This window comes from Girardinichthys multiradiatus, chromosome 6 (genome assembly GCF_021462225.1).
Source record: "Girardinichthys multiradiatus isolate DD_20200921_A chromosome 6, DD_fGirMul_XY1, whole genome shotgun sequence".
Classification (NCBI taxonomy): domain Eukaryota; kingdom Metazoa; phylum Chordata; class Actinopteri; order Cyprinodontiformes; family Goodeidae; genus Girardinichthys; species Girardinichthys multiradiatus.
Window position 1 is genome coordinate 5,743,554 of NC_061799.1, and position 12,647 is coordinate 5,756,200.

The 12,647-nt window shown below is 41.2% G+C and overlaps 1 protein-coding gene and 1 long non-coding RNA gene across 5 annotated transcripts; one reads left to right on the forward strand and one right to left on the reverse strand.

The window, feature by feature from the left end:
- The first annotated feature begins 1,692 nt into the window (after positions 1 to 1,692).
- Positions 1,693 to 5,709, forward strand: gadd45aa (growth arrest and DNA-damage-inducible, alpha, a). Of its 4 annotated transcripts, none has more exons than XM_047367273.1 (5): positions 1,693 to 1,943; positions 2,925 to 3,045; positions 3,597 to 3,698; positions 3,805 to 4,027; positions 4,813 to 5,709. In XM_047367273.1, the coding sequence occupies exons 2-5, from the start codon at positions 3,005 to 3,007 to the stop codon at positions 4,924 to 4,926; spliced, it is 480 nt and encodes a 159-aa protein (XP_047223229.1). In that variant the 5' UTR covers positions 1,693 to 1,943; positions 2,925 to 3,004; the 3' UTR covers positions 4,927 to 5,709. The 4 variants fall into 4 exon arrangements, with proteins under 4 accessions (XP_047223229.1, XP_047223230.1, XP_047223226.1 ...); XM_047367271.1 differs by lacking the exon at positions 1,693 to 1,943 and adding an exon at positions 2,426 to 2,565; XM_047367274.1 differs by lacking the exon at positions 2,925 to 3,045 and having other exon boundaries at positions 1,697 to 1,943.
- Positions 1,762 to 2,225, reverse strand: LOC124869434. Its single transcript, XR_007038583.1, has 2 exons — positions 2,086 to 2,225; positions 1,762 to 1,961 (listed from the first exon to the last, which is right to left on the reverse strand). It is a non-coding gene; the product is annotated as an uncharacterized LOC124869434 (long non-coding RNA).
- Positions 5,710 to 12,647: the final 6,938 nt, after the last annotated feature.

Here is a 12,647-nt window from a genome sequence, read left to right on the forward strand (position 1 = left end):
AATTTCTGAACGAATAGGCTGTTCCCAGAGTGCTGTATCAAGGCACCTCAGTGGGAAGTCTGTGGGAAGGAAAAAGTGTGGCAGAAAATGCTGCACAACGAGAAGAAGTGACCGGACCCTGAGGAAGATTGTGGAGAAGGGCCGATTCCAGATCTTGGGGGACCTGCGGAAGCAGTGGACTGAGTCTGGAGTAGAAACATCCAGAGCCACCGTGCACAGGCGTGTGCAGGAAATGGGCTACAGGTGCCGCATTCCCCAGGTCAAGCCACTTTTGAACAAGAAACAGCGGCAGAAGCGTCTGACCTGGGCTACAGAGAAGCAGCACTGGACTGTTGCTCAGTGGTCCAAAGTACTTTTTTCGGATGAAAGCAAATTCTGCATGTCATTCGGAAATCAAGGTGCCAGAGTCTGGAGGAAGACTGGGGAGAAGGAAATGCCAAAATGCCAGAAGTCCAGTGTCAAGTACCCACAGTCAGTGATGGTCTGGGGTGCCGTGTCAGCTGCTGGTGTTGGTCCACTGTGTTTTATCAAGGGCAGGGTCAATGCAGCTAGCTATCAGGAGATTTTGGAGCCCTTCATGCTTCCATCTGCTGAAAAGCTTTATGGAGATGAAGATTTCCTTTTTCAGCACGACCTGGCACCTGCTCACAGTGCCAAAACCACTGGTAAATGGTTTACTGACCATGGTATCACTGTGCTCAATTGGCCTGCCAACTCTCCTGACCTGAACCCCATAGAGAATCTGTGGGATATTGTGAAGAGAACGTTGAGAGACTCAAGACCCAACACTCTGGATGAGCTAAAGGCCGCTATCGAAGCATCCTGGGCCTCCATAAGACCTCAGCAGTACCACAGGCTGATTGCCTCCATGCCACGCCGCATTGAAGCAGTCATTTCTGCAAAAGGATTCCCGACCAAGTATTGAGTGCATAACTGTACATGATTATTTGAAGGTTGACGTTTTTTGTATTAAAAACACTTTTCTTTTATTGGTCGGATGAAATATGCTAATTTTGTGAGATAGGAATTTTGGGTTTTCATGAGCTGTATGCCACAATCATCCGTATTAAGACAATAAAAGACCTGAAATATTTCAGTTAGTGTGCAATGAATCTAAAATATATGAATGTTAAATTTTCATCATGACATTATGGAAAATAATTAACTTTATCACAATATGCTAATATTTTGAGAAGGACCTGTACTTGTGTAGATCTAGGTTAACATTTTAGGTTACCGTCAAAGCAGAATAGCTGAATTATAGAAAAAGTTAGGGTAAACTTTCTATGCTGGTTTTGCATTTTACCTAAGCATTTTTAAACAAGCAGGTCCTTTAATATTTGGCAAAAGAAACCATGATGATGTGCCATGCAGGCACTTTTTAATTATGGTTTGCCTTTGCAGAAATGGCAGAATAATATGTTAAATTAACATTTTGGTTTATACCAGGCTCAGTTTAAAAGTTATTAGTCGCCCTTTCTGTAAATTTTTAAATTTTTAGATAATATCAGATTCTAAACTGCATGATTTTGCTCCAAGTCCGGAACAAAATTAACGTAAAATCCCAAACTAACTGTTTGTGATATGTTGTTAGGCTCTTGGGGAAAAATACGAATATATTACAATTCTTTGAGCATGTTTTTTGAAACAAAATAAAAACAAACACAAAGATTATCCTGGTGAGCAACTGAGCAGTAAATTATCACTGGATGGGTGTTTTTGATCCGTTTTTCTTGTGTTGAGAAGTTTTGTGTGCTCAGATTTCTCTGAGCTCAGCTTTATTTTCCGATCACTCTCGCGCCAGTCCCTTGTATCTCGCGCGCTGTTCCGGAAGGGGTTTCACACGCTCCACAACAGACCAATCAGAGGACAGGTTTCCCAGGAAACGTCCTGTTGCCATGAAGTTGTGCTGAAGGTTGTAGCAGCTGTGGACGGCAACCAGGGTGAGTTCTGCACGAAACCTAAAGCAGAATATGTTGTTACTTATTCAAATAGACAGGAAATAGAATAACAATTATTTTGAATGTATTTGTGAAAATTATCGCCTCTTGCGTCATATTAGCTTGTTTTTACACAGTCTCGGACCTGCAGAGAAACCGAATCAGAAGGGACACAGGAGGAAAGTTTGGGGATATTTCCTCCATCAAAACTAAAACGATAGTTATCTTAACGTGGCTTAAACCCTTCAGTGTTGCAGTGAGGAAACTGAAAGGGTTTTTTGCCAGTGAGAGGCTCCAAACAGCTGAAGGTTCGGTAGTAACTCGGTTACAAACGGACACGCCTGTCGCCGGGTTTTTGTCCAATCCCAACGGTGCTCGGTCTGCATCCGACCAATCAGCGCAGCCATGTAAATCACCTCCTGATCCTGCTGTCTCGAGGCTGTTTTAATGTGAAGTTGCCAGATTTCTGTCAGCTGCAGCCCCGTGGAGGACAGATAAAGAGAGTTCGTAGAGTCGAGAAGGCCAGCAAAGCTTGACTGTTCGGTACTTTTTGCAAGACCGTGGATTTGGTTTTAATGTACAACATGACATTTGAGGAACTAAGTGGGGATTATTCTCAAGAAAGGTAAATATTGTTGATTTTTATGCATGGTTTTTTTGAGCTAATGTTTGATTGATGAAATAGTAATAGTTTCTCTTGGTTATAATAAGCCAATGCGGGCCTGCAAAGTGTCTTTATGTGGACTGATGTGATCTCTTAGCTTGGTATAGCAGACTCGCTGTTGTTTTTTCGGTTCATGTACGATTTAAAGAGACTTCAGCCTTAATTTTAGTTCTGTAACAACAGATTCGGGTCTTTATAAGGTCTCTTAAAACGATGTCGGTGGTTAGCATGAAGTCAGGTGTTGTGTCTTGTCGAGTCCACTTTGAAAGTGTTTCGCCTTCAGTTGTGCCCTACTGTCACTGCGTTTCACTTCTACACAGTGTGTTACAGCTACAAGCGGCGGATTCAAGGACAGCTAGTACAGTAGATTGAAAGAACTCTGAAGTGATTTCATCATAAAATGTCACCTCTGTCGTTGCAGTACTTCCAGTCAAAACTTCAGTAAGTTCTATGCTGTCCACTTTGAAATGCTATAACAGAATGAAATGGTTATGAAAAAAATTATATATACTTAAAATCTACTGTAGCATCTTGAAAGTGTTTTTTTTTTTAGTAATAACAGAAGTCAGACTGTCCAATTTGATATTTAGCTTTCAAAAAGATGCGAATTTTGAGCATGTTGAACTTTTTAGATTTCATTTCATTGTTGCACAGTATAAAAGTGATTTGAGCTTTGACTTGATCATTTGTTAAAGCATTTGAAAAGGATTGAGAATGTTACTTTTAAGATGTTGAATAAGTCTTGGGTGACTTCTGGATCATTTTGGATTTATTTCACGTTTTTGATAGTCTAGTACACAGCTTGACTTGAATGCAGCGTGGAGTTAAAAATCTGCTGCAAAACGCTGTGTAGAAGCACAACTGGCAAGGAACTGCATCTCACCTGGAGGAACCTCGACTTGACACAACAACGTTGACAAGCAATAGGACAATCTGAAGTTCACACAATGCATCTCCAGCGACATGAACATGCATTTGTCTGTGCTTTGCAGAATGGATACAGTGGCGAAAGCCTTGGAAGAAGTCCTCACCTCTGCCTTGCCACAGGGCTGCATTACAGTTGGTGTCTACGAGGCAGCTAAGTCCCTCAACGTGTAAGTACAGAGTTCCATGAACCGTGTCACTCTGTTAGTGATGCACATATCTCAAGCAGGATTTCTAAGACATTGTTACCTGACTGTAATATTTCTTGTTCAACAGAGACCCTGACAATGTGGTTCTGTGCATCTTGGCCACTGATGAGGACGATGTTAAAGACGTGGCCCTGCAGATTCACTTTACGCTCATTCAGGCTTTCTGCTGCGAGAACGACATCAACATCCTGAGAGTCAATAACACCCACCGCCTGGCAGAGATCCTTGGAGGGGGTGGAGGAAAACAGAGCGGGGGTGAACCTATGGACCTGCACTGTGTCCTTGTCACTGTAAGTACCTTCACTCTTTGAGCTGCTCGTTTTCGAACAGATTAATTCCTGATGGTCCAGCTCTTGATTTGCTGGTGTGGGCACGTGAGTGAAACTCTTACTCAGACGGGAACATGCCTGCACTTGTTCTTTTGCCCGTGATAAAAACTTTTACAGAGCTCCTCCTTCATTTGACTCCTGAAGAATTTCATTTGGAATGTATCTACTCAGACTCAGGGACCGGCAGGGTTGCAGCCATGCACATCTGTACATACACTCATGGTAGAAAGATAGTACATCTGCTTTCAAAATTCATAGTTTTACCTTTCTCAGATTCTTGGGGTGTTCTTACTATTTTACAAATATCTTTGTTTAATAAATTGCCTGGTAGAATCTGTAGTTTATGGTTTTGTGCTTTTTATTTTATTCCTTTAATGTTTGGGTGTTTCTTGTCCTGTTTGCTAGGGCAAACAGTAAGTGGGTCTGTTTGCCCTGCGGTGTCAGGTCAGATTTGCTCTACAACAGGTGGAGAGTGAGAACTTCCTCCTGTTGAACAGTTTACTTAATTGACTTATTAACTGACAATATCTCATTCAAGCAGCAAGGGAAAAGTGGAAATGACACCCATTAGTGCTAAAAAGCAAATGTAATCATTTCAACGACGTAATCAAGTAACGACCAGATTATGTATGTGTTAAAACGCTATGATTGAGTAAGGGTGCAGCTTCTTTTTTGCCAAGCCTGTAACTACTCAGCAAGGTGTCTGCATGATTAAAACTAGATTTTCTTTCTTTTAACATTTTCAGAGCCCTCACTCGACATCATGGAAGGACCCGGCTTTGAGCAAACTCAACCTATTCTGCAGAGAGAGCCGCTGCATGGATCAGTGGGTCCCCATCATCAATCTCCCTGAACGATGAACATCCCAGGATCCAAAAAAACCTGTCCAGAAACAGATCATATCTGCACAGGAAGCATGTCTTAAACCCCAACTGACGCACGTTACCACCCAGAGAATAAATTCTGCTGCTATGCCAGTTGGTTAAAAGAGAAAAAAGGAAGAAAAACACATGCTGTCTGCTGTGGGATGTGTTTAAAAGGAAAATAAAAAGCGTGGGGTCGGAATTTCCACTTCGAACTGGGTTTGTTTGGAGTTACGTCCGTCAGCCTTTGCGAGCAACAGGAGATGGCGAAGGACTTTATTCGTCTGGAGGTGGAAGTGTTATTAAGCATGTGTGCTATTCAGTGTGAAGCCTGTAGCTGAACACAAGGACTGTATCATGTTTGTTTGGGAAGGTCCCTGTGACGAGCTGAAGAAGTTGGGAGGAACCGGAGCATGGAGCTGTTGAGCGGACCAAGGACTCAGTCTGTCTATGCAAAAATAAAGCACTTGTAAAAACACTGGACCTAATGCAGTTTAACTTATTCATTACAACTGTTCATGTTGAGGTTGATGTTATAATTTCAAAAGGGAAGGGCTACACATCCAGTGAAGACATTCTGTTTGTTTAGTGTTTCTTCTACCTATCTACTATCTATAAATACACCAGCTGGTTTTTGGCACAAGTGAAGTAGTTCTTTTGTTCAAATGTAAGTTATTTCTAATTATATTTATGCATATTTATGTTATTTTTTTACACACTAGCAAGATCTGAGTACCAAATAAATGTTTTACTGTCAATAAAATCTTTTTGAAAACAAAATTTAAAATGTGTCGATTGAATCCTTTTATTTTATACTGAAATCAAACAAAGCGAAGCTGAATGCTGACCTGTTGCAGCTGAGGTTGTGAAAGAGGTGTCACATGTAGATCACAGGGGTCATGCTGGCCCCTGTGGCCCCAGTGCCACCTCTGAGTAAAAAAGAACAATAATCCACAGCCCTCGCTCCCTGCACAGGCTTCTGCGGTGGTCAGCAGGACCATGTGCATTCATCCAAACAGGGCTCCCTTTTCAACAACTCTGATACAGGTCCTTCTCAAAATATTAGCATATTGTGATAAAGTTCATTATTTTCTATAATGTAATGATGAAAATTTAACATTCATATATTTTAGATTCATTGCACACTAACTGAAATATTTCAGGTCTTTTATTGTCTTAATACGGATGATTTTGGCATACAGCTCATGAAAACCCAAAATTCCTATCTCACAAAATTAGCATATTTCATCCGACCAATAAAAGAAAAGTGTTTTTAATACAAAAAATGTCAACCTTCAAATAATCATGTACAGTTATGCACTCAATACTTGGTCGGGAATCCTTTGGCAGAAATGACTGCTTCAATGCGGCGTGGCATGGAGGCAATCAGCCTGTGGCACTGCTGAGGTCTTATGGAGGCCCAGGATGCTTCGATAGCGGCCTTTAGCTCATCCAGAGTGTTGGGTCTTGAGTCTCTCAACGTTCTCTTCACAATATCCCACAGATTCTCTATGGGGTTCAGGTCAGGAGAGTTGGCAGGCCAATTGAGCACAGTGATACCATGGTCAGTGAACCATTTACCAGTGGTTTTGGCACTGTGAGCAGGTGCCAGGTCGTGCTGAAAAATGAAATCTTCATCTCCATAAAGCTTTTCAACAGATGGAAGCATGAAGTGCTCCAAAATCTCCTGATAGCTAGCTGCATTGACCCTGCCCTTGATAAAACACAGTGGACCAACACCAGCAGCTGACATGGCACCCCAGACCATCACTGACTGTGGGTACTTGACACTGGACTTCTGGCATTTTGGCATTTCCTTCTCCCCAGTCTTCCTCCAGACTCTGGCACCTTGATTTCCGAATGACATGCAGAATTTGCTTTCATCTGAAAAAAGTACTTTGGACCACTGAGCAACAGTCCAGTGCTGCTTCTCTGTAGCCCAGGTCAGGCGCTTCTGCTGCTCTTTCTGGTTCAAAAGTGGCTTGACCTGGGGAATGCGGCACCTGTAGCCCATTTCCTGCACACGCCTGTGCACGGTGGCTCTGGATGTTTCTACTCCAGACTCAGTCCACTGCTTCCGCAGGTCCCCCAAGGTCTGGAATTGGCCCTTCTCCACAATCTTCCTCAGGGTCCGGTCACCTCTTCTCGTTGTGCAGCGTTTTCTGCCACACTTTTTCCTTCCCACAGACTTCCCACTGAGGTGCCTTGATACAGCACTCTGGGAACAGCCTATTCGTTCAGAAATGTCTTTCTGTGTCTTACCCTCTTGCTTGAGGGTGTCAATAGTGGCCTTCTGGACAGCAGTCAGGTCGGCAGTCTTACCCATGATTGGGGTTTTGAGTGATGAACCAGGCTGGGAGTTTTAAAGGCCTCAGGAATCTTTTGCAGGTGTTTAGAGTTAACTCGTTGATTCAGATGATTAGGTTCATAGCTCGTTTAGAGACCCTATTAATGATATGCTAATTTTGTGAGATAGGAATTTTGGGTTTTCATGAGCTGTATGCCAAAATCATCCGTATTAAGACAATAAAAGACCTGAAATATTTCAGTTAGTGTGCAATGAATCTAAAATATATGAATGTTAAATTTTCATCATGACATTATGGAAAATAATGAACTTTATCACAATATGCTAATATTTTGAGAAGGACCTGTATGTCACAGCCTTTGGTTTGCATTCAAATGAAGAAAGGCTCATGCAGAAAAATCTGATTGCAATTTGATTATCAAAGACTTGACTGTCTTAAGTTTTTAATTTATCAGCTTTTAGACTTTGGAAGCAAGAACCTCTGCGGATTACAAGAGAGTACCGAGCTAGAAATACTTTAGTTAGTAGGAAGTTTTTGTCATGTAATCTGTTGTGTAAGCCCTGCTGAGCTGCTCTGCCCCTTCCTTCTTTATCCAACAGAGTCACATGATCACAGGAGCAGGTGATCTTCCAGTAGCTGGAAGTTGATTATGTCACTCAGCTGATGTAAGACAGGCAACCCCCTCTGAAAGTGCCAAGTCATAAGTAAGTTTTGTAATCTAGGTCATTTTTCCATGTGAGAGGTCATGTGATAAGTTCTGATACGGTTTCAGTGGAAGCTTTGCATAATTTCAAGGATAGAAATTGATCAATCAAGCATTTATTTTGCTGTGTCATGCATACAAACTAGCAAAATGTTTTAGCTCTTTAAAAAGAAAGTTGCACATATTGATGTCTAATCTCATTGGCTCAACTCTGGAAAAGAAAATTATTCAATTAAATCCTACTTCAGCTAGTCTTACTGTTTTTAACAGAAGTAACTTTTTGTAGCCATCTACCAGTCTCCTCATCAGGCTGTGGAAAAGTTTCTCCCACTCCTCACTTTCAGCTGTGAGATGTTTCAGTTGTGTTCTTGCTGACCTGGGCTTTGTTCCTCGGTGGATTTACGGGTAGCTTTTAGTTCATTGTCATGTTTCAGGGTCCAGTTCTGCTTCAGCTTTCATTTTTTACAGATGGTCTCATATTTTCTTCAAGTGCCCTCAGATGCATGGTAAAATTCAGGGTGGATTCTACGATGGTGAGCTGGCCAGGTCCCGTTGCAGCTAAACATCCCCAAATCATAATACTTCCACCTCCATGCTTCACAGTTGGTATGCGGTTCTTTTCCTTGAATGTTGTATTTGTTTTATGCCAAACATGTCGTATGTTCTGGTGTCCAAATAATTCAGTTAAAGACTACATTTTGGAAGTCCTGCTCCTGGTGTATTTTATGTTTTTCTTAATAAGTGAAGGTGTCTCCTTGCACATATCAAAGGTAAAATTCCGATTGTGCTGTCTCTTTTTGATTGTACAGAATTTTTATATAAACTGTAGCAGGAGCCTGCTGCAGGTTCAGTGATGACCTTTTAGGGTTTTTGAAGACCTCTTTTAGCCTCTTGCAGTCTGCTTTTAGGGTGCATTTCTTTGGGTTGCCAGATCTGGGCAAGCTGGCAATTATTTTGAATGTCCTCCAAATGTAAGCTATATTTCATACAGTTGAATAGCTGATATCAAATTATTTTGGTACCGCTTTAAATCTCCTGCCAGACACAAAGGGTACAGTCTTCTTTCAGAAGGAATCAGAAGGCTCTAAATTATTCTTCACCACAAATCACATTTTTTAAAATAGATTTAACAAAAAATATTACAAAGTTTTTCTTTCACCTGACTTCAGCTGTATTAATTGATTTTCTCATGGATGGACGGACGGACGGATGGATGGATGGACTCAATAGTGAGCTGGCCACAGTGCAGGAATTCATGACCTTCTTTAGTTATCACTCTGCCTAACTACATTTCCCCAAAGGCCTCCACTGGAAGCGCATATAATAAAAAGTGAAACAAAAAGCCATTAGACAGTTGATATTTTCCTGTTATAATGACTATAATGTCGTGTTTTTGGTGTACTGCATAAATCCACCATTCATTTGATTCATCAGGAAGAACTGCTAAACGTTTAAATACTATGCACCAGATACCTACTGCCAATTATTGCCTGGTTAATTCTGGCCTTCAGAAATTATTCAGAAGTGCTCAGAAAGGCTTCCCAGGAATATCTGACTCAAAGTGATTCTCTGCCTTTGAGTGGCTCCTCGGGGCTCCATGGTGTCGGTTGGCACTGTGTGAAAGGTTGCCTGTCGTGTGACTCAAGGGTGTGACGCTTACTGATGTAACGCAATATTGTTGTGGTAGAAAGTTAAAGGTTATTTTAAGACTCATACTGTGAAACGTTGATACAAATTTTCCATTCAAGTGAAGTTACTCTCTAAAAAGGTTGTTCTTTGCGCAGTGACTGAACATTCTCTGCAGGTTATACAATTAAGAAGTCTGAGGTTCTGTTGCAGCATTGTATGTACAGTTGTGGCACAAAGAACTATACACATTTAATTTAAGGTTTTATGTAGTAGATTAAAAATAGATGTATTGTATTTAGAACTCTTGAACTTTTTGTTAAATTGCAGCAACAAATCTTAGTGTATTTTATTAAGATGTATGTGATAGACCAGCACAAAGTAATGCATAACAGTGAAGTGGCAAGAAAAGGACACAAGATTGTTCGACATGTTTTACTAAAAAATAATCTGGTTTAGTGCGGCGAGCATTCAGCTCCCTTTACTCTGAAATCCCAAAAATAAAATCCAGCACAACTGATTGGCTGCAGAAGTCATAAAATCTATTTGTACTTAAGTCACATAATTAGGAAAGAGATGCAATTTGTGTGTAATTTAATCTCAGTATAAATCCAGCTGTTCTGTTTCTGGCCTCAGATGTTAGAGAACATCAATGAACATCATGATGAAGACCAAAGAACACAGCAGACAGGTCACGGAGAAAGCAGTGGAATAGTTTAAATCAGTGTTATGTTACAAAACAATCTCCCAAGCTTTGAACATTTCTAAGTTGACTCTGGAGGAGCTACAGAGATTCACAGCTCTGGTATGAGATTCCACTGAAAGGAGAACTATCAGTTGTGGATTCCACACCTTAAAAAGTCAGTGTTTGTGACAAGCCATGTAGGGGACTCAGCAAACATCTCTTCTGTTCAGATGAGAATATAGTTGAAGTTTTTGGCTTACATATAAAAGGCTATGTGTGGAGGTAATCTGATACTACATATCACCCTGAACACACCATCCCCACGGTAAAACACCATCACTTTCCATTTAACTGACTTTTATTTAGAAGTAATAGAATCTTTCCACTTTACAATTTTACAATCGTAGAAATGCTGGCAGAGATTTAGGTGGGGCCATAGTTACACATTTAGAGATACCTATTCACTGAATGAGGAATAAGGTGCAGAGCAACACCCAAAGCCTGACTAATGCCATTAGCTTTTTCTTTTTATGGCAGAAAATATCAATTTAAAGTTCATAGCCTATTACTGCAGCAACCAATACATGTTAAAAGTTTGGAAGCCATATTGGGTTTAATGGGATACTTTTTCACTTAGAGTTCTAACTTCTGGGAACTTTCCTGTGTTTTTTTTATTTTTTATTTGGATCTTACAAATTTTGACTTTGAGTGAAAACAGAATACACCATTAAACAACGTCCTACCCCCTATTTTTATTTATGCCACAAACTTCAAAATGAACATGTTTGAGGAAACAAGTGTGTTTAACTTGGACTTTGTCATAACTGGGATGTGAAAGACTGTGGAGGCAGGTGGAAGAACTGAGATAACTGTGCCTCTGCAGACTGCCCTATCAGCCCACACCCTAGTACACATCATCACCCTCCCTCTCCTCTCCCAGCACAGCACATTCCAACACACTGACACTAGAACGGCCAGGAGAGCTTTTCACAGCAGGAGACAGGAACCGTACGCCCCCGCAAACAGGGATCACTGCAGAGAGTGGGGTCCCACGGCCCTCAGAGGTGATAATGTGCTTGTAACTGGGGTTGTACTGGATCACTGAGTGTGTAGGGCTGTTCACTTTTTTAGCTTTGTTCTCAGTGATCAGTTTCACACTGCGTGCTATTTTTAGTGGGGTGTATTCTGTTTACTCAACATAAATGCACCTGGTCCATCCTGCATCAACACGTCTTATTTGTGAAAAACTGCTGTTGAGGCAACTTTCTGATTTTTAATAAAGGAGACATTGTCAATGTTTCACCACTGCTGCTGCGTTATGTGTGAGAACTGCCACATCCACTGCAGTACATGTGCAGCTTTAACAATGCAATATTCCTGTGTGATCTTCCCATTGTGTGGAGCAGAAAATGCAGTAGTGTGTGCAGCTTCCAGCTGGCCAGAAACAAGGTCAGAGAAACCCAGCAGGGCAATACTGACTAACACTGAGCAGAAATAGTTCCTGTGCCCTCCAAGAGCGGAAACTGGGCCTTGGCACGTTCTAAATTTAGCTCCAGTGTTCTCTGTTTTCTCAGGGCGTCCCTCGGTGAGAGGGCTGCAGTCTCTACTCCCCAAAATTAGAAAGCATTGGACCACTAATGTGAGGAAGTGGGCCCACATACAGTCCCAGAGAAATTGTGAGGCATTCCTGGTCAAGATATTTATAAAGTCTTAAAATAAATCTTTATTTCAGCTGCATCACCTCATTGTGGGGAAAAAAAAATGCAGCTTTCGAGTAAATTTACAAAATCAGCAGTTTTGAATTTACTGGTTTCTGTAACAAGTAGCTTCTAGGAGCTTCTTATTAATAATTAAAGTTTTCTTGAGGTATAAATATGATGAAAGAGGGCAATTTCTTTCAGCCACTAGTCTGGCTGAGAACCCGTATGTATCTTGCCAACACACACAGTGAGCAGGATGATTACCAGGTAAAAATGATCTCCAAAACGCACTGATGGAGTCCCACAGCAAAGAGTGGCACCTGAAAGTCACCAAGTCTCCTTAACAACTATTAGGCATCATCTGTAATGCAACATGTGTGGTTTACGGTGAAACAAAGAATGCATTTGTTTCACTCCCCCACTGTTAAGTAAGGGGGAGGATCTGTGATGCTGTGGGACAGTTTCTCTTTTAAAGGCCCTGGGAACCTTGTTAGAGTGCATTTTAAATAAAAATATGGTGGACTGAACATTGAATGTTATTGGGTCTTTCAGCAGGATTATGATTCAAAATATTCTGGCAATTTAACCCAGAAAAAGACTGGATTGTTTGGATCAGGTGTTCTGGAGCTGGAATACATCTAAAGAATGTAGGACAGTGTGGCCTGAGGATGAGGGGGTGTGAACCCGCTTTTACC

Excerpts from the sequence above, each read along its gene's own strand:
- gadd45aa (XM_047367270.1), top strand. The coding sequence starts at position 2,516 with ATGTACAACATGACATTTGAGGAACTAAGTGGGGATTATTCTCAAGAA. Across the intron at positions 2,566-3,596 it reads GGGGATTATTCTCAAGAAAG|AATGGATACAGTGGCGAAAG; the intron begins GTAAATATTGTT and ends TGTGCTTTGCAG. Across the intron at positions 4,028-4,812 it reads TGCACTGTGTCCTTGTCACT|AGCCCTCACTCGACATCATG; the intron begins GTAAGTACCTTC and ends TAACATTTTCAG.